The 19,914-nt window shown below is 54.9% G+C and overlaps 1 protein-coding gene across 1 annotated transcript in view; it reads right to left on the minus strand.

Moving 5' to 3' along the window:
• Positions 1–806: 806 nt before the first annotated feature.
• Positions 807–19,914, minus strand: part of LOC104688509 (carboxyl-terminal PDZ ligand of neuronal nitric oxide synthase protein-like) — a 30,544-nt gene continuing 11,436 nt past the window's right edge. Inside the window, exons 3-11 of the mRNA XM_039561774.1 lie at positions 9,662–9,754; positions 8,994–9,052; positions 7,464–7,572; positions 6,983–7,124; positions 6,406–6,566; positions 5,203–5,370; positions 4,176–4,353; positions 3,587–3,944; positions 807–3,473 (exon numbers count right to left, since the gene is read on the minus strand). Coding sequence (XP_039417708.1) covers positions 2,999–3,473; positions 3,587–3,944; positions 4,176–4,353; positions 5,203–5,370; positions 6,406–6,566; positions 6,983–7,124; positions 7,464–7,572; positions 8,994–9,052; positions 9,662–9,754 — 1,743 coding nt within the window. The 3' untranslated portion in view covers positions 807–2,998. The remainder of the gene's footprint in view (positions 3,474–3,586; positions 3,945–4,175; positions 4,354–5,202; positions 5,371–6,405; positions 6,567–6,982; positions 7,125–7,463; positions 7,573–8,993; positions 9,053–9,661; positions 9,755–19,914) is intronic.

The raw sequence follows: 19,914 nt of genomic DNA on the forward strand, positions 1-19,914 counted from the left end.
GACCGCGCTGAGCGGCTCTGCCGACGGCGCTTCCCTTTGTCGCGGCTCTGGGCTGGTCCCTGCTCACCTCCGAGGCGGGCGATGGGTGCGCAGGGACGGGGATGCGGTGCCGGAGGCGCTCGCGTGTGTGCGGCACCCTCGGGTCCCTACCCAGAAAAGCACCAGCCATGAGGGTGCTGAGCCCCTGAGATCAACACCTGCCCCCCACCCACTCCTGTGTCACCCCGGCCTCGTCCTCCATGGGGGAGCTGCCACTGACTCCAGGTGTGGGATGTCCCCAGGGCTCTGTCCTGCGGCGCTGGCCAGGAAGGCTGAACTGGCGTGAGGTGTTCGGTGTCAGGGGAATGGGGACGTGGAAGGGGCCTTGGGCTGGGGTGGCCACCCCCTCCCCAGAGTCATGGGGCACTTGGGGAGTCCTGAGCATCACTGGGGTGTGCTGAGGTGCTGCATGCTTGCACCTTTCCAGGCAGCCTGATCCTGTAGGATCTGGGCTTTTCCGATGAGGTCTCACATGCAGAATTCCTGAAGGGCCTGGGGCTACACGAGCTGGGAGATCACTGGAGCATCACCCCCCTGAGTGGTGTTTGCAGCTGGTCAGTGTTGTGGGGGCACCAGGAACTGTCCAGTTCTGTGGGAATGGTCTGGATCTGCTGGGCGGGAATTGTCTGAAGTATGGAGCAACTTTTACCTCTGTTACACAAAGGAAACTTTCCTCCTCTTTCTGTCGGAGATGCTCACTCCATTGAGATGATTGGCAGACTGGAGAGCTGAGAAACTAAATTGTTTATACACTAATGAATAGAAGCTTGATTGCAAGATCCTGTTTGGAAAATTATAGTGCTGAATTGAAGCCGTACAATTACATCCAAAATGCTGCATATTCATTTCATCTGCTTTGCATAGAGATTAACAAGCGAGCCCTAAAGCAGACTCTGAAATTAAAGCTAACACCAGATTTAGTCACAGGTTACAAACTAAATGGCATTGTTTGATGGATATGAATCTTTACCACCTGCCTGCCTGATGATTGCTAGCAGCTTAGCAGACAGCAAAGGAAAAAGTTTCTTCCCATGAAGGAAGCATAATAAGGCTCTGGGCTGGAAGTGCCCCCTCCCCATGCAGGCAGCCCCCCTGGCAGATGTCTGCAGTGGGCCTGGGGAAGGGGCTCCCTGCTCCCCACTCTGCCGTGCTGGAGGCTGCACCCACTCCATGGAGGGATGGAGAGTGGTCCTGAGACCCCACAGAGGTTCTGGGTGCTGGGTCCCTCCATTTTGGTCCCCCATCCTGCATGAGGGGGACAATCTCACAAGGTCCTTGTCCATCCTGGAGTCTCTGTGCTGAATGGCTCCTGGACTTTCTTCCTCACCTTGCAAGGGTCAGGAAACTGCAGAGGGCAGGGGTCTCTTGCCTGTCCTGGCTGCAGGCAGCCCCTGGGGATCCCAGGACCCTGGCATGCCACTGGTCCCATCCCATCCCATCTGGCTTTGCCATCTGCCTTCTCCCACTTCTCATCCTGTGTGCCGGGGCCAGGACTTATTTCAGGAGCAGAAATGGGACCAGGAAAGAGCAAAAGGAGTGTGTGGGGAGCAGGGCCCTCCATGGTGGTGCCCATCCTGGTGGGGGCTGCTCAGGGAGCAGCTCAGAGGCTCAGCTGCCATTCCCAGCAGGGATCTTTCCTCTTTGGGAACACCTGGGAGGTCCCAGTCTGCCCCACAGGCTCAGGACCCCCTGTGCACGGGCCCCATGGGGCAGAGACACAGCACTGGCTCTGCAAATCTGACACCTTTATTTTTTTCTTTAAAAGTCCGTTACCAAACCGCAGCATCCTATGGAGGGGCCGGGCTGTCGCTACTGCACTACGGGACAGCCCAGCCAAGCTTTACAACCCCCGGCCCGGTCACCAGCCCCTCCTGGCTCCATCCCTGCCACGGCCGCCTCTGGGGGCACGTCCTGTCACCCCCCTCTCCCCGTGGGAGCAGCACCATGCCAGGGACAGGCAGCACGGCTGCTCCGAGTCTCCATTTCTGCTTGACACTTCCCAACTTGACTCTCCAACACTTTCCCAACACCCTCTGACAAACAACCAAGGTGGATGAGCATCCCCCTGGTCCCTCCACAAAACCTGCCCTTCACCCCACGCTTGGCTTCTTCCTCAAACCTTAACTCCTCCCAGGACACTCACATTTCCAAGACCAAACCCAAACCACACCGTAACACCCTAAAATCAGCACAAGGAGCAGCCTCCTGTCTGCAGCCACCAGCAGCTCAGGGGGCATGGGAGGGCTTTCTGCCCTGACCCCAAGACATGGGGTGCACCCTTCTTTAGGGGGTCACCCCCCACTGCCACAGGCTCCTAGGGTCAGCCCTGCACCCATCAGTGGCCTCAGAGGGGTGGCCCTACCTGTGTGGGCAGTGGGTGCTGGGGAGTAGGAAAAGGCACCTATGGAGGCAGTGGTGGCTTCACTGCGTGGGGACACAGTGGTGGGGCTGCTGTCCCCAAAGCAGGGCTGGGCACAGCGTGGGGCTGGTGGACACTGGCAGCCCTGGAGACGCCCAGCATGGTGGCAGTTTGGGACACACTTCAGGGAGCTGGGCAGGGGCGTGACACCGTGGCTGTGCTGCGTGGCCCCGCTCAGGCTGCCATGGGTGGCAACTGATGAACCAGAACAGCCTCTTGTCCCACAGCCCTGTGCTGTGCCCTGCCCAGGGCTTCCACCCTTCAACTCCCTGGAGCTCTGCTGTGACCATCCCTGGCTGTGTGAGCAGGGACAGGATGGCAGTGTGACAGCAGTGTGAGCTGGTGCAGACTGAGGCAGGGCTGGCCACCTCCCATCCTGTGGGGTGGCCCCGTGGGTGGCGGGGGAAGCTGTTACATGGGACAGGGACAGGAAAGGGACCTGTCTCGTGGCCTGGGCACAGGGACCCCCAGTCCCAGCACAGGGTTGTGGACAGAGCTGCTGGGGCTGCCAGCCACCAGCTGCCACCTACTGTGGCCCCACTAAGAGGGGACTCTGCTGGGCCCCACGGCAGTGTCCAACTCATCTTCAGAGAAGCTGATGTGCAAGCAGGTGTCGTCTGCAGGGGAGAAGGGCAGTGAGCTGTCCATGGGGCTGCCCAGGGCCATCAACTCCTTAGCCAGGGTCTCGCTGGCTGTTGGGTCATGGATGCTGGCCAGGGGGGACACTGGCCCACTCTCTCCAGTCCTGTCCTTGCCCAGAGTGCGCTGGCAGGTCCCGGCAGGGCCGGCCTCCATGCTGGAGGCAGCGCTCCGTGCAGGAGTCCTTGCCTCAGGGTCCAAGAGGGTGAGGGAGCTGGCAGTGATGCTGGTGAGGCTGGAGATGCTGGCACTGGGCAGGCTCAGGTGGGCAGAGCTCTCGGGTTTCACCTCCACTTCCAGGCTTGGGGAGGTCTTGCTTGACCTTTTGCGTAGGATGGGTGGTGGCGGGTTGAGCTTGGGAATGGGCGGCTGCCGCCTGTGGAGGGAAAAGCAGAGAGAGGAGGTGATGGGCAAGGCTTACCTGCATTACCTGCAGCACTCAGGGTGTTCCCGCTGCAGCTGGCAGGACACAGAGGTGGAACACTCTACCTGTCCTCATCCCCTCTGTCCATGTCATCTGCCTTCTGCCGGCTGCTCCCGTTGAGCAGAGTGAAGTCGCTGACCTCGGAGCCCTCCACGCGCCGGCTTAGTCCGTCCTGCCCCTCCAGCACTGCCAGGCACTCGTCCCCCTCCTTGCTGCCATAGCGGTGGCTGCCCCTGTCCAGGCTGACGAGGTTGAGGTAGGAGTCCCTGGGGCCCAGGGAAGGCAGCGAGCCAGGGGCCACGGGGCTGCCCAGGACGCTGGCGGGGGTGGAGGTGGACGGCAGGTGGACGTCCAGGCTGTAGTGGTTCTTCAGGTTCAAGGAGAGGGACTGGGCCAGGGACAGGTTTTGCAAGGAGCGGTCAACTGTGAGAGATGGACGAGGGGCATGTGAAAAACTGGGCATCTCCAAAACAGCTGCTGCCTTGGACTGTGAGGGGTGCAGAAATGCCCCAGACCCCCAGAGCCTGCTGGGACAGTACTGGGAGCACTCCAGTTGCTTCCTGTGACTGCAAGGGATGCAGCGATTGTCCAGAGGGATGGAGCTGGGGCACCCCAGCACCCAAACAACCTCAGTGAGGGTGTCACTGCGCTCACCTGGCTGCCAATGCTCATCCCGGTGCTCCTCCCGGGCCTCCAGCACTGTCAGCTGCCGCACCAGCAGCGAGACGTGCTGCAGCAGGTCGCGGTTGGTCAGCAGGAGCTGCCGCACCCGGGCCTGCGCCTCGATCCGCGCCGCTGTCTCGGCCGCCAGTTGGTCCTTCAGCAGCTGCACCTGCGGGACGGACGGGGCGATGCGGAGGGGACGGTGCGGGACGGGGACGATGCGGAGGGGATGATGCGGAGGGGACGGTGCGGGACGGGGACGATGCGGAGGGGACGATGCGGGAGGGGCGATGCGGAGGGGATGATGCGGAGGGGACGGTGCGGGACGGGGCGATGCGGGACGGGGCGATGCGGGACGGGGCGATGCGGAGGGGATGATGCGGAGGGGACGGTGCGGGACGGGGCGATGCGGAGGGGATGATGCGGAGGGGACGGTGCGGGACGGGAGGAGCATCCCCGGGAGCGCCCGGTACCGGCGGCGCCACAGCGCCCCCTGCCGTCCCCGCCGCGCCACCCCCCAGTGGCCCCCCGAGCCGGTCCAGCCGCGGGCGGGGATGCGGCGGCAGCCCGGGGGTGTGCGGGGTGTCCTGCTGGCCCCTCGGTAACGAGAAACGCCATGGGGAGGTGCCCAGCCGGGGGCACCGGGCTCCCCGCTCTGATGCTGGATTGGGGGCGGGATGGTTTCCAAAAACGGGATGAGACGGGGTGAAAGGTGAGCTGGGGGCTCTACCGGACCCTGCAACACTCCTAGAGCAGCCTGGGGCTGTGTGTGCAGCCAGCTCCGTGTCTGGGGGAGCTCAGCTGTGCCGCAAGCGATGCTGCACGTGGCGCTAAAAGCAATGCTGCGAGCTAGGCTGCAAGCGATGCTGCGAGCTCTGCCGTGAGCTGTGCGATCGGGAACGCTGCCAGCAGCGCTGCGAGGGCCCCACCTGCCCCGCTGTCGGCCTAGCCCGGCTGGACGCTGGAGCAGGGAGAGGAGAAGGGCTGGTGCCGCCTGAGGGGAGGGCAGGACGTGTACCTGGGCCACAGCCACCTGCGTCTGCTGCTGCTGCTGGAGGAGCTGCTGCTGGAGCAGCTGGAGGCAGTGCTGGGAGGCCAGCGGGGTGATGGAGGCCGAGGAGCAGGGGCTGCTCGGGCTGAGCAGCTGCTGGGAGCTGGCCAGGTGGAGGGAGCAGTTTTCGGCATCCTGGGCACAAAGAAATGGGCAGATGAGCGGATTGACCGGCTCAGGGTGGGATTTGGATCGTGGTTCCCCACGGCACTGACCCCAGAGCAGCAGAGAAGCCCCTGCACTCCAGGCACTGAGGGGGATGCTGAGGGGCAGCCCCTGGGCTCGGCGTCAGATCTGCACATCTGTGGGATCCCCAGGACAGAGTGTTTGAGAGAGACTCCTCCCAGAGAGCTGGCAGGGCTGCCTTGGCTGTGTCTGGGGAGGGCAGGTCCCCAGGTCTCCCAGGGAGGAGACAGCAGGGAGTGACCCAAACGCTCTACCACCTTCCCATGCTGTGGCTGCCCAGGCTGGGCGGTATCCTGGTGCCTGGAGCATTTGCCAGTGCCTGTGGCCACTGCCCTTCCTGCCCCTGCCCTCCCCTGCTTGGGCAGTGGCAGAAGGAATGCGAAGGAAAACCCGGCCTTCCCTGGCACGCAAACGAATCCCATGGAGTTTGTGTCACTGCAGCTGTTTCCAGCCAGGCCCTGCGAGCGTTACTGTTGTGTGAGCTGAAGCGATGCCATTCAGGCCTCCGGGAAGTGCTCCCAGAGCTCTGTGGAGCACCCATTCATTAAGGTGAAACTGCTGCTCGAGTTGGATGTGCCCCGGGTGCCCGCGCTGCCAGGGCTGGGCCTCCTCGGGAAGTTGCTCCCTGGGCCTGGAGTACGAGGGGAGTCAGGGATCACTGCCAGGGCAGTCAAACAAGCAACCACTGCAGAGCAGCACTGAGGGCATGGAAATCCACCCCGGGTGGTGTTTGAAGCCTGCTCAGCCATGCGCCGCAGCCCCCACCCCTGCCTCTCGCCTCAACCCCCACCCAGCACTGGACACGGCCTTGCTGCAGGTAAACTGGGAACTGAACAGCCTGTCCTGAGCAGGGAGCCAGGAGGGAGGGCTGCAATGGGGTCTCCATGAAAGCACCTCCAAATCAAGCCATGATAGTGACCCTGAGCAGAGGGCCCTCAGCAGCAGCAGAGCACATGAACCGTCCTCCAGCCCACCCCCCATTACCTGGCCATTCTTTTCCTTTGAGGCTTGCCCAGGTTTCAGCATGCCGAGGTCCCCTCTGGCACCTGGCAGCTCTCTGGGTCCCCTCTCAGACACACAGATGCCACCAGTATCGATGCCAACCTCATCCACATCCGTGATCTTGGAGCCCTTTATCTGGTGAACTTCAAACAAGACGGACACATGAATCTGAGCCTCCCTTCCCTGTGCAGGATTGCAGGAAGAGCCAGGGCCCCATGCAGGGCTGGGAGCTGGGGGAAGCTCAGGGACAATGGCCAGGACTTACTCCAAGTCTCAGCGTGCTGTGAAGGGGCAGGAGGGAGGGAATGGGTTGGCCGAGAGGCTGCAGACCCTCAGCTTGCTGGATGAGGGGGCTCAGCCTCCCCCTCCCCAGTGCTCAGTAGGAGTGGGCAGGCAGGGCAGACTCCGCATGCTCCCCATCCGAAGGGGCCCAAACCTCTCACTGTCACCACAGCTGGCCCATGAAGGACCGTGCCACCTCGAGTGTCCCCACCCCAAAGCATCCCCGCACCACTGCCTCAGGGAGGGCTGTGCTCACGCCCTCGGGACCTCGAGTCACCTTCCAGCGGCTGCTCCTCGGCCGATTTGTCGCTGGCGCCGTCGGCCTGCCCGTCGGCGTTCTGCAGGGCGTGCTGCAGGCTCAGCTTGTGGCACACCTCGAAGGCCTGTCCCACCGTGCGCACCACGCGCATGGCCTGGCTCTGCGGAGCAACCCGCGCTGCTCAGCCGCGGTGCCAGCGCCGCTCCCACCGCCGCCCCACCGCCCACGGGGGAACCGCAGCCTGCCCTGCCTCCCACCCCGGGCTGCTGCGTCTCATCCTGTGCTGGCTGCTCCAGCAGTGCCCCCCGGTTCTCCGCTCTGGATCTGGGTGCTCCTATCCCTGTGTGGAATGCGCCGCTGCCCAGGCTGGGCGGGAGGGGACAAGCACCAGGCACGTTGTTTTGGGGACACCCAGCACAGCCGCTGCCTCAGTCACCCCCCAGGGATCTGCACCCTCTGCCCCAGAAGTTATGCGGGTGTATGCCCAGGAGCATCCTACCTTCTTCTTGGATTTGAAGACGTTGCACCTGAAGGAGTTGTTTGCGCCGTCCCTTGCGATGTAACTAAATATTTTCAGGTCTTGCGAGTCATGAGAGACGTAGAAAATTCTAGGTGGGAGAGAGACAAAGCGAATTAAACACCCGGGGAGTCTCTGCCCTCCAGACCACCTCTGCTCCTGTGTGTCCCCAGGACTGGAGGAACGAGGCAGTGCTGGTGCATGGCCCCTCCTGCAATTTTCGAGGCAGGAGGCGATGGATTTAGAGAGCGTTTCAGGCTTGATGGAAAACCTTCTGCTTTCTGAAGTAGGCAAAAGCTTTTTAAAGACGCCGTGGGAAAGCGAAAAAATCTATAGTCTTGGAAAGCGAGTGGCTATTTTTAGCGCCAGCAATTAACCCCTGCCCAGGCTGCAGCGTGGCAGAACCGCCTGCAGGGTTGTGACTGTCCTGCCTCTTGGGGCAGCCAGCCCGGGGACCCAGAGGGTCCCTCCTCGGCAGTGGGCAGGTGGCACAGCACAAAAGCCTCTCCCAGGGATGCTGAGTGCACTCGGAGGATTCCTCTCTCTCCTGCTCAGGCTAATTCTCCTCCTCGTGCTGCAAAACCATTTTGAAGATTTTCATATGTGTTTGATTTAATTGGGTGAAAATGTGACAAGTGAGTTTAGCTTTGAATAGAGAAGAAACCAAAGGCATTCTTGAAATGTTTTTTTCTTCTGCTCTTTCCTGTCACTGGAATTTTTTGGGTGTTGAACTTGCAATTAGAGCAGTTATTGCCAAAGTACCACATCTTGTAGTAATCGTTAAAGAAAGCCAGAGGTGAGAAGTGGGCTCAGATAATGCATCAGCACATCCTCTGTCCCTTATCTTCTCACTAAGGGCTCTGAGCCCAAAAACCAGTGTTGGGGATCCCCGTTCTCAGGGCTGTGGGCTCCGTGCTCATGGTACAATTATTCACTTTGCAGATCTAACAGCCTGGAGCACCCCGTGCTCTTAACCCATCCTCAGGCCATGCCCCATCGATGGGGTTGCCTCCCATCCCCAGGGGCTCCTGAGGCACCAGATTTACAGTCAGTGTAAACCTCTGGGTGGGGCTTGTGGTGTCTGGAATACCTCAATATCCCATGGAAGGTGCTATGGAAAGTCAGTGCTTTCTTGCCACATCTGTAAGGGTTAATTCCCTGTGAGCACTTAGACCTCAGAGTAAGGCCCTGCTTCAGAAGCACAGGGAGAGCCATACTCTGAAGGAAAACCGTGGGAAGCCTGTCTTCAGAGGCAGAATCAGAGAGTAATCCAGGTTGAAGCATCTCCAGGGTCACCCAGTCTAACCCTGTTCAAAGCAGAGCCAGCTTCAAAGCGAGATCTCGCTCTCAAAAATGTATGAAAAGGATTCTCCATCAGCAGTAACTTTGTGCCCTTGTTAATTTTAGATGGTCCTTTGGAAAGCCCTGGTGGAGGTGTCTCAGCAGGTGGGAGGAAGGGCACGGATCGCCCAGGGCTGACTGGCCCTCACTGGTTGAATCCCTGCCATGTACCTGTACACGGGATCGTGCATCACCACCATCTTACTCTCGTCCCAGGTCCACTCCTTTCTCTGTAAGCAGAGACAAAATTACAGTAAATCAGGTGAAACTCTGCCAAACTGAAGGGTAGGAAACAGAGAACAGTGCTTTAGTCCCAAGCCACAATCCAAGCTGCAGTGTGATTAGATGAGCCATGGCTGTTTCAACAGTATCTCAGATAAAAATAGATTTTTTTGGATCATTTATCATATCTGATCACAGCCTTCAGGGCTGAAAATGGTCTCTAAGATTAATTTATAACATCAAATATGCAGAAGAGTTACACGTTTTGAAGAAGGCTTGGAGTTGGGGCTTAGATCTGGATTCAGTGACTCAGTGGAAAGGACAGCAGGGCAAAGAGCTGAGGGGTGCTCATGGAAAAAAAGCTGTCTGGTATTAGGAAGAAAAAGAACCAGTATCTCCTGAGAGAGATACTTTTTTGATAGAAAAAAAAAATCCTCTTCCCGCAGTGTAATATTCCCACTCTCTTTCCAGCAAGGTTTTGTTATTATTTGGGTGGAAACAAATGGAGTGTTTTCTTGTGAAAATTCTGGGTGTTTTTTAAAAAAAAGGCCAGTTTTGGTTAGAAATGTGACTGTCCTAAGCAGCAGCAGCAGCACCCTGGGCTGGAGCAGCCTCACCTTCTGCTTCTTGCGCAGGATCACCTTCACCCCATCCACGGACACGATGATGCTCACCTTCTTCTTCTTAATGTTCTTGGCTTTGAATTCATACTGGTGGGAAGAAAAACCCAAGTTTAAGAGAGTACTGGGGGTACCTGGGACAGTATGTGGTAGTCAGTGTCTGACATGAAAATCCCGACTGCTGAGGGAGGTGGGAATTTGTTTTATTGTGCTGAGAAAAACCATATTGGGAAGGACTTGCTGCACCATCACTAGCTGGGATGCCAGGCAGGATCCTGGCTTTGTCAGGAGCATCCCTTGGGAGAGGACAAGTGGAGCTCAATCCTCTGGATTGCATCCAGACTGTTAATTTGGATCTGGGAAGAGCTTTCCCAATGCATTGGCCATGGCTGGTCCAGCAGGACTCTGCTCCAGAGGTCTGATGGGGAGGTGGCACCAAGCAGGGACATCTCTGGTGCCCTTGTGTGTCAGCACTGCAGTGCATGGGGAATATAAAATCACTCAGGAGCTCCAGTGAGGGCCAGATGGGCGGCAGTAACGTAATTATACCTCAGTCATTTGCATAATCACATTAACCTCTGTGGGATCAGGATCTCTGGAGAAAAACCCTGCAGGTGTCTGCTGCCTGTACTCACCTCCATTTGTGTTAAAAATTAAACACTGGCTTTTAAATGTTGCTTTAGCTGACAGAAGCATGGCAGAACCCTTCTACTCTGGAGACCTTTGTTTACAGCACTCATCCTTCCTGCCCCCATTTTAAGCACCATTTTCAGCTTCCAAATACAGCATTTTGATACTCCATATTTTTTGCAGTCCCTGTCTGAAATCCACCTCTTTGTCATGTTGCTTTGGTGAATCAATGCAGACTCTGATTTGTGGATGTGGAGGAAAAGGCAATGCCAAGCAGCCAGAAATCTACCTAGGCCATGTAATTAGATATCTAATTAGAACTCTGATTTCTTTATACAGTTGGGGAGGTGCAGGGAGCACTTGAGATGCAAAGCGAGCCCAGGCACCTCTTTTGGGATGCTGAAGTTGGAGGACTGTGTGTGGCTCTGTCACCCAAGCTCTGCAGAGAAGATCCACATCTTCCCAGCCCCTCAGCACCAATTGTAAGCCACGCCAGCCTTACAGACAGAAAATTGGGTGGCTTTCATGTTTATCAGGCTTTTGATGCTGCTCATTGAATTCTTAGCACTCTGCAAGGTTTATGGTATCAGACAGACCCCGGATTAAACCACAGCCTTTTGATCTCCCCATGAATTATTACTTTCAGACAAGCTCTTTAAAAATCTATCTATAGCGCTATTGCGTGTGAAGCTGGAACTAAATTTGCTATACATGTTTTTTTATTTATGGGGAGGAGTGAGAGGAAGGGTGAGGTGGTGAGTGCATCCTGCAGGGTGCCGGGGGGCCCACGGGGATGCAGCAGCGCCTGCGGGTCTGGGGCCGGGCAGATGGACTCGCCAAGCTCAGCACCTGAGAGGGCTTCTCCACCCTCCACCCCTCATGCCCAGCTCCCCCAGCCCAGCTGCTCCCCCTCCCCTGCGCTCACCAAACTGTTTGTCCTTGTCTGCTCCATGAATGTCAATAAACCCGGGATAGACTGTTCTGCCCGCTAAAGAGCTGTTTATCTTTCTTTATACACAAATGGCTGGGAAAATACTAGCTGAGCTTTCCAAGAAAGAGCAATACAGTGTATTTTCCCATTGTAGCAACAGGGGTGCAATTACATTCAAACAAGGCTCTTTACTCAAAGACTTTAAGCAAAGTCCAAGCCTGGATTTTGCAGAGATGCTTTTTCTTTCTCTCTTGGACAGAAAGAAACAATTGGGAGCAGCAGCAGCGAATCTGTGGGTGCTGCCAGGAGTGATGACAAGACTCTAAACCCGGGGAACTCCAGCCAACTCCCACACAGCACCACCCCAGCTTGGCTCCAGGACATGCACAGAGCTTCAGCTCCAGGCAGAGCTGTGCAGCACCGTGAGCTGGATGTGGCCACAGTGGCCTCAGTGAGGAAGGGGTTTGTTGGACCTTCTCTCTCCACAGAGCCCGTGGCCCCTGCTGCATCCTTGTTGGAGCACGTAGCCAAGGCACGCTCCCCACAGTGGAGGTGCCTAGGGGCAGGCCGTGGCCTGAGCCAGCTTGGCCTGAAAACAGTTAAAACTCATTAGTGCCTCAAATCTTTTCTAAAGGGTGAAACCCCTCAAGCAGCAGAAGCTGTACGATGTCCCAGCACAGGAAGCAGGAACATCAGATGGGTGAGAGCACCGTGCCCCAAGAGCAGGGCTGGGCAGAGCTGCACACTCACATCGCACCAGCTTGGCTTGGACTTTCTCTCCATCTCTCCACAGAAGAGGCAGATGAAACACAGCTTCAGTCATTTAATTGCTTCCTATCAAGCAGGAATCAGTATTTTAATGAACCATGATTTACGTAAGGACAGGAAAGCACATGGAAAAAGGCACTCTGAGACAGCTGACTTTCTCCTGTAGAAATGTCCATGCATAAGCCAACCTCCATCCCGGCACGAGGCTCCAGGCTGACCTGTCACTGCTGTCACAGCACAGTCTAGTCACTGATTTTCTTCTTACTATTGAATTGATGGGATTTTTTTCCCCAGATTTGTCAAGTTTACTGACAAATCCAAACCCACACAGCAACATTTCTCTCTGCTGCCTTCCACGATTCAATCGTTATTCTCCTGTTGTTTGTGCTGTCCTATGGGGAAAAGCTCTCTGGATGCTAAAGGATCTGGAGTTGTCCCTACAAGTGGCGATTCAGCAGCCTGTTAACTACAGAGACAAGATGGGACATTTTATAAAAAAATGCAGGTCAGAAAAGGGTTATTAATCTCATTTATTTTAGCAGCATCATTAATTCTGTATCTGCTGTGTTTGACCTGGAATACTTTCCACTTCTGCTCTTAAATCCCTGTGTTCAAGTCTTTGCCTTTCCTATGGTCCCACACACTGCTGGCATGTAATATTAACTTACCCACGAGCTAAAGACTGTATGACTAGAAATGTTAATGGCGCCGTGTGATGCATATTTCATTGGATAATTCCACCCAAGCAGATATAAATTACACATGCAGTTACCAGCTTCCATCTGCTGATGAAACTTGGGCTAATGCACATTGGAAATCATGTGCAGTTTCCAGCACTAGGAACAACCTGCATGAATAGAGTTATTCAAGGAAGCAATTCTTAATGTGATTAATTACCGAAGGTATCAGGGCCTTCATTATGCAAATGAGAACTGTCATAAAATAGAGATTTTGCAGGTCTTGGAGGCAATCTCTGCTTCCAAAAAATGCATCTTCTTCATTAACAAGGAGCAGCAAGGCCGGAACATGCTCCTGGCCTTGGTTCAAATGGTGTTTTAAGTTGTATTAAGGAAAATTAAAGCAGAGGCTCTGCAGGTTTTTGAAACAGGAGTGTGTCAGTGCCCCCAGTCACAGCTGGGTATGTACTTGTTTGCATGCCCATAGGGAGATGCCACAGGCTTGGAAACTGATGACTCCTTCCTGCGGCCGTAAATTCTCCAGCCAGCCCTCAGCCTGCTGTCCTGCCCTGGCCTCCCCTCGCCCCATCCCGGCCTGGCAGGCTGCAGGATCTATGTGTCCATAAACAACCCCCAACAATAACCCGTCCCAGCCCCTTCCTCAGCCTCGCCCGCCAGCGGACACAGGGAGCATGGCAATGAGGAGGTGGGAATGGGCTGGGCTTTGCCCCCCGACTGACCGGCTCTGGGCAGCGCCACCCCAGCCGGACCCCCAGTCCCTGCTCCCCTGACACGTGGCTGCATCCCAGCGGGATGGGAAGCATCCTTCCCTTCCCTTCCCTTCCCTTCCCTTCCCTTCCCTTCCCTTCCCTTCCCTTCCCTTCCCTTCCCTTCCCTTCCCTGTGCAGCCTCCGGTCCTATACAAGTCCCATTTTAGGAATTAAAGCCATGATGAATCCAAGTATTTCCAGCTCAGGAATGTAATTAATTTCAAACCAACTGACCCACATGGGGTGAGGACAGGGTGTTATCTCAGCTGCTGTTTGAACTACCCATGCTTGGAGTGCTGCCCTTGGAACTGATGCTACAGAAAACTCCGGAGTTCTTCTCCCAGCCAGTGGGGCTTAGCCGAGTGCTGCGTGCTGCCCTGGAGCTGTCAAACCAGCAGCATCAGTTCCCACAGCCTCTGGACCACAGGCTGCTGTCCAGCCTCCGACCCCCCCTTCAGCACCACATCCCACCCTCCCGAGGTCACTGCCGGCCGCGGTCAGCACAGCCCTCCCTGTGGCTCCGTCTGGAAACCGCTGGGTTATGGCCTCCCCTTTGTCCCCCTTGGGAAGCATGTGCCTGTCTGAATCCTGTGAACCCCCGTGCCCGCCGGCAGCACACGCTCCCGGGGCCGTGGCCGGTGTGAATGCGGCCAGGCATAGTCTGGGGCTGTGCTGCAGTAGCTGGGCAACACGGACACAAAAGCGACGCAGGAAGCAGTGGAGACCAGGAGCGCACCTCCTGCCCAGTGGAAAAAAGAGAATTTATGATCCTTAGAGACATAAAACTGTTCACTGGAAAGCAGAAACCGAAGAGGGAGTACAATAGGCAAGGAGAATGCTGGCAACATACTCAAAGTCTTCTTTTCTCATTTAAATGAGCTCCTTCCACCATCCAACAAACCCTCTGTAGATGCCGCAGACCGCTCCCCACACGCTGAGATGAAGGTGCTGAGGAGCTATCATGGCCCTGCTGGGTTTCTGGGAGTCCCTGGAAGGGCAGCAAAGAAATGTGGCCCCAGTCCATCCCAAAGGATGCCTGGGTGGCCAGCAGTGCTGGCTGACCTGGGGCAGGGGCTGTGAGGATGCTGCCCTGGCTACAGCAGCTGGAGGCTGATCAGGTAAGGGGAGGAAAGGAAAGAGCTGCATTTTGTCCAGGTCTCCATTGACATCTGAGGAATCCTGCTTCAAAGCATTCTGATGGACATGGTAACACAGGCCTTCCTCTTCATCCCCCTTCTCCTCATTTTCAACAGATCTTATATCCTTGGGAGGTCCCAGACTGCTGAAGCCTCAGACAGCCCTTAAAGATAACTCGATCTTCCCACCTAAAGGTGGCTGGAGTTCAGATACTTCTCTGCGCCAGTCCAAAGGATGTGGAGGAAAAAGCGGTCAGAGTCACACCCATGGGGGTGAGTAGGGATCCTTAAGGTGATGGGAGCTGGTGGGGAGCCCAGGGCTAGCAGTGTCTCTTTAATTAGTCTTTTCCACCTCTGAAAACCCACAGACTGTCTGAGAACAAAGCTTCTTCGACTGCTTTTAAAAAGGGGTGGGACAAAAGCAACCTTTTCATTGCCTCCTCCCTGTGGAAGAGACAGTGCAATACTGCTGAGCTCCATCCTGAGAGGCACAAGCAGCCTCACAGCACAGCGCAAGGTGACATCATCTGGCCTTTGGTGCCTCTCTGACAAAAGCACCATTGTGTGTCTGTCACTTCCAGGAGCTCCCTGCTGTCCCCAGGTTTAATAGGGAGCTTTCCCACACACGGCCCTTCAGTCCTTGTCTTGCCAGGGCAGGCCAAGCCCAGCTCACAGGGAAGCCGGGTTTTATTTTCCTCCCTACCTCTATTCACTTTGCAGGAGAAAACAAATTACCTTTTCCACCCACAGTGCCTTGGATGATTAATTAGCGTCAGTAATGAAGTAGTGTCTCGGGACCCCACCCCAATGGAGTCCATGTACCAGGCACTGAGTGCACAGGAGCATGAAAATGTCCCTACCTGAAAAAGCTGCTAGGTTACTGCAGATAAAAAGTGCTAATTTCATTAGAAGCAGGTCAGATTCACCTGAAATAACCCTGAGAAGTGAAACTGCAATTATACACTGCGATATCTTCAAGTAATTCCATATTTCCCTACAAACATCTGTGTCACAAGGCCCTGCAGAGAAGGGCCTGGTTTAGTGCATGTTTCATATCCTAGTTGCCCTCCAGTCTGGTATGTAGGACAAGAGGCAAGTTAGGAGACTGGATTGCTTTGAACCTTGTCCATCAATGTTCACACTACAAAGCTCCGAAGAGCAGGAGCCAGGACTCTGCAGCAAGCTCAGAGCTCCATGAAAAAGCCCCAGACCCCCTGCATGGCTGTGGGAAGGTAAGAGAGTATTTTCTACGTCTGGTTCTCACTCACAAAGCAAGGATATTCATTTTCTACTTCATTCACTCAGTTGTTCTGGTTACAGCCAGTCCCTGCCAAGTGACAGCTACCCAGCACCTCGCTGGCAGGGCCAGGCCACCAGATACTGCTTGTCCAGACAGGAGCAGGAGGCAACTGAGGATTTCTGCTGCCTGCTCCAAAGTTCCTGTTGTACTTTCAGTCCCTACTCACCTCTCTCCATGAGCCTGACAGGCCACGGCAGGGGAGATGCTCCTGGCTCACTTCCTGGTATTTTGGCTAGGCTGTGCAGAGATGGAAAAGAGGATCTGGTGTCATCAGAAGCAGGAGGGGGAGATGGGGCAGAGGTGATTAACAGCGCTGCTTTGCTCTGTCTCTGCAAGTTGGTGTTTATTGCTTGTTTGGAGAGAGAATAAAGCCAATTTTGTTCTTCTGTGGCTTTTCAGAGGTGCGTTTGTGATGCTGTTCTTCGGGAGAGCAGAGCTTGTTCAGCCCACGAGCAGTTTGTGGCCAGGGGGGCCAGGCAAGGCCCACCACTGCAGTGTGTGGGGCAGGGCTTAATGAGGGTCCTGGCAGGGACTCACAGGCACAGCACAGAGATGGGGAGAAAACCTAATCCCACTGCCATGCCGAGGCTCTGACAAAGGCAGGTGCTGGGATTTTAGGCCTCTAAATAATGTAACACTTTGTGTTTATGTAAGGATGCTATTTTAGTGCAGGTAGTCCAAGGGAAGGGGGATGGCAATCCGGAGGCGGAGGCAGCCAGAGCAGGCTGGGAGCCACGCTCTGAGTGCAGGGATGGAGAGGGAATGTGGGTGCTCCTGAGACCTGGGGCAGGCAAGGGGAGGTTCAGATAAAGAGGCAGAGAAGTGCCCACGTGTTCAGCCTGATAACCAAGTCAACCCAGGCCTGGTTCCCAATAGGGCCAGGTGTGACCTGCTGGGGTTCTCCACTTCCAGCACCGTGCTGCTCTGCAGCCTCCTCCTGAAAGCCTCGGTGACTTCAGGGTGTGGGGGAGAGTAATGCTCAGCTTCCAGGGTGAGCACCTATCCAAAGGAGAAGGAGCAACCTTGTTTCTGTTGAGAATCTGGAGAAGCTACATCTGCATGACTAACACCTGCTCTGTGTAAATGCTGCAGGGAGGGAACATCTCCTGGCTTCCAGACTTGCTATCACACCCCATATGCATCTCGGGTGCTGTCCTCCAGCTCTGTGTCTTGCCATTTCTCCTAGCTACCTACTAGGGAAATTAGCATTTCCTTTGCATATCCACAGCAGAGTCAGGAAGCTGGACTTGGCACCTTTATCTTCGAGCAAGCAGAATCCAAGCTAGAACGAAGACTTGATCTCCATTTGCATTCAGAACCAGCACTTGATTACAAACTAGACCAGAATGACAATGGGGGATGCTGAGTGTGCTGCTGTGTGCAGACCAGGCTTCAGGACTCCTTTGCTAGGTGCAATCCATCTTCATTCTCCTTCGGGGCAAAGAGCTCTTTGTTAGCTCAAGCCCTGGGTGTGCAGATGAACCTTCCTGCACCTCAGTGCCAGCAACTCCCATGAAACAGCCTTGCGATGTACTGGTTTGAGACACTCAGAAATAATCTGCTTTATTGCCAGGCAAGGAGACTTTTTCTATGTAGCTGTTAATGCTATCAATCTCCAGCAGTTCCACTTGAGAAAACATTTCTTACAGAAAACCCAGTGACTTATAGTTGACCTCCAGGTGCTGCACTGAAAGGATGTGTTTGCATCTGTGAGCAGCAACAGTGCAGCAATTCCAGCCAGGAACAGGCCATTGAGCTTGAAGGGGGTCAGTCACCACAGGGACTGCATGTGTAAGGTCTGTTAGTAAAGACCTGGCGTGCAGTACTGAAAGATCCTGCTTCCTTAGGAAAATCAGCAGCCAGGCCCAATGCTCAGACGCAATTGTTAAGAGGGATTTTCTAAAGCACACAATTCCTAATTCCCACTGACATCAGAATCTTGGTTATCCTGAATCTTGGTTATCTTTGGTTGTCCTGAACAACACGTGGGGCACAAATGTCTTTTGCAATCTGCCCGCGAGCTCTTGTATCGTGTGCATTCCTGGAATACAGCAGAAGTGAAGACAGGAGGGAGCTCACCCCTCTCCTGCCAGGCTGCCCTAAGTGCAGCCCTGAGCAGAGCCAGGCACAGCACAGCTCACACGCTTCTTCTCTCCAAGTGGGCCTTACTTAGAAATTATTGAGTGCTAATAAAACTGCAGTTCCTAAATTTAAAGGAAAGTCTCTGGGTTCTTCTCAAATTGTCCATGAAACTTCACTCAAATTTGGAAACAAGACTGCTACTGTAAGAGAAAGAAAATTCAAGCCTAATTGTGTCATTTCCAAAACTCCAGAATATTAAGCAGTTCAAGGACTCTATTAGCCTCAGGGGAGCTACTGACATTAGTGAATCATGATGAGAGAAAAGCCTGGGTCTAGATATGGAAATTATGGAAAAAGAGGGTTTTATGCTCTCAGTATTTATCATCACTGAGGTCTTGTCACCAAAACTGTACCAGAACATCACAGGCCCCTCTCTCTCCCCAGTGCTGTTCCCTGTGTCCCTGGGCTTGCAGTGGTGTCAGCAGAGAGGTGTGAAGCTGTGGACATCAAGGCATCCTGCACTGCTCACACACAGGTCAGTGATTAACCCCAAACCATGTTCCCTGCCCCAGCTCACGGCTCCTGCCACCAGCTGGGATGCAAGGAAGCGAGACAAGCAGGAGACCAGCATTGCCCTGGGGGGCAACAACATGAAAACAGGAACATGTGCCTGGGATGGAAGTTTATGCCCTGTAATGATTAACAGCAGGAGCACAGGCCACAGCAGGACCGAGCAGGTCCATGATGGTGTGGGATCACTGAACCTTTAGTGCTCCATGAGCCGTGTGTGGCTCTGCAGTAGGTAAAGGACACTCCACAGGTAGCAGGCAGCATTTGGGCCTGAAGAGAACCTGTGTGCCTTACACTCTCCTGCAGCAGCTGTGACTGCCTCATCCTCTGCCACGCTGCACCCGGCCTGAACACGTCCCTCTGCCCTTCTTCGTCTGACAAAAAGAATTTGATTTTTAGGAAGAAAACCCTGAAGCTCAGAGGGTTTGGTGGGATTCCAGGGGTACATCGGACCTGGCTGTGCAGGGAACAGGGCGATTCAGGGCCCTGACCTGGGATGCTCCCTGCAGTGCACAGGGCCACATCCTGCCCTCCAGCAGATCTACCCAGGCAGGATCTCTGCAGCAGCAGTGACAGAAGGATGGAGGAAGTGGAAGTGACTCAGGTGTCCTGAAAGCTGTCAGGCGGCTGCCAATTAGTCCAAATAACCCATCTGGTCCAGGGAAAGGACATTTAAAGAATGTCTAATCACTGCTGCAGGAAAGAAAGAAAACCATTCCGTAATGCCTTCAAAAAATCCCTGCCCCCTCATCAAAGCATCCTTCCTTCCAGGGACCCATTCAAGACTTTTATGCTGTGGATTTTTCACACTGTTATTTGGTCAAAACATGAAGTAGCTTGTCAAAGCACTATGTAAAGTAACATGGATTCTGTTTGCCTTCAGGCCTCATTTAGTACAGAGCAAAAGCAGATTGAAGAAAGCAAGCATAGAACCAAGCTATTGTTACCAAATCTTATTTTACTGGGCTGAATTTGGCTTTGTGGTCACAGTCCCTCAGGGTCCCTCTCCTCAGAACACTGATCAATAAAGTACAAAGGGCCCTTGCATGTGACAAAATCAAGACAACATCTACAGGGACACCCACTGTTGTGCACTGGGTCTGGCCTTCCTCCTGTGTCCAGCACAGACTCAACCTGAGAACCAGAAAGGCTCAGTCAAAGCATGAGGTTACACTGTAAGCACAGGCTCATTTTTTTGTTTTTTAGATTTTTCTCTGCAGGAAGAGAGACCCATGGGACAGACTTAAGTGTTTATATCTGCATAGGCTATTCTGTTTTGTTCCTGAAACACATCACCCTGCTCTGGCAGAAATCCACCCCTGCACTTGTATTAGCTGCACAAGGTGGGTCTCTGCTCCACCCCATGGGCAGCCCCAGCTCTGTGCC

The sequence above is a fragment of the Corvus cornix genome, chromosome 17 (genome assembly GCF_000738735.6).
Source record: "Corvus cornix cornix isolate S_Up_H32 chromosome 17, ASM73873v5, whole genome shotgun sequence".
In the NCBI taxonomy this organism is placed as follows: Eukaryota; Metazoa; Chordata; class Aves; order Passeriformes; family Corvidae; genus Corvus; species Corvus cornix.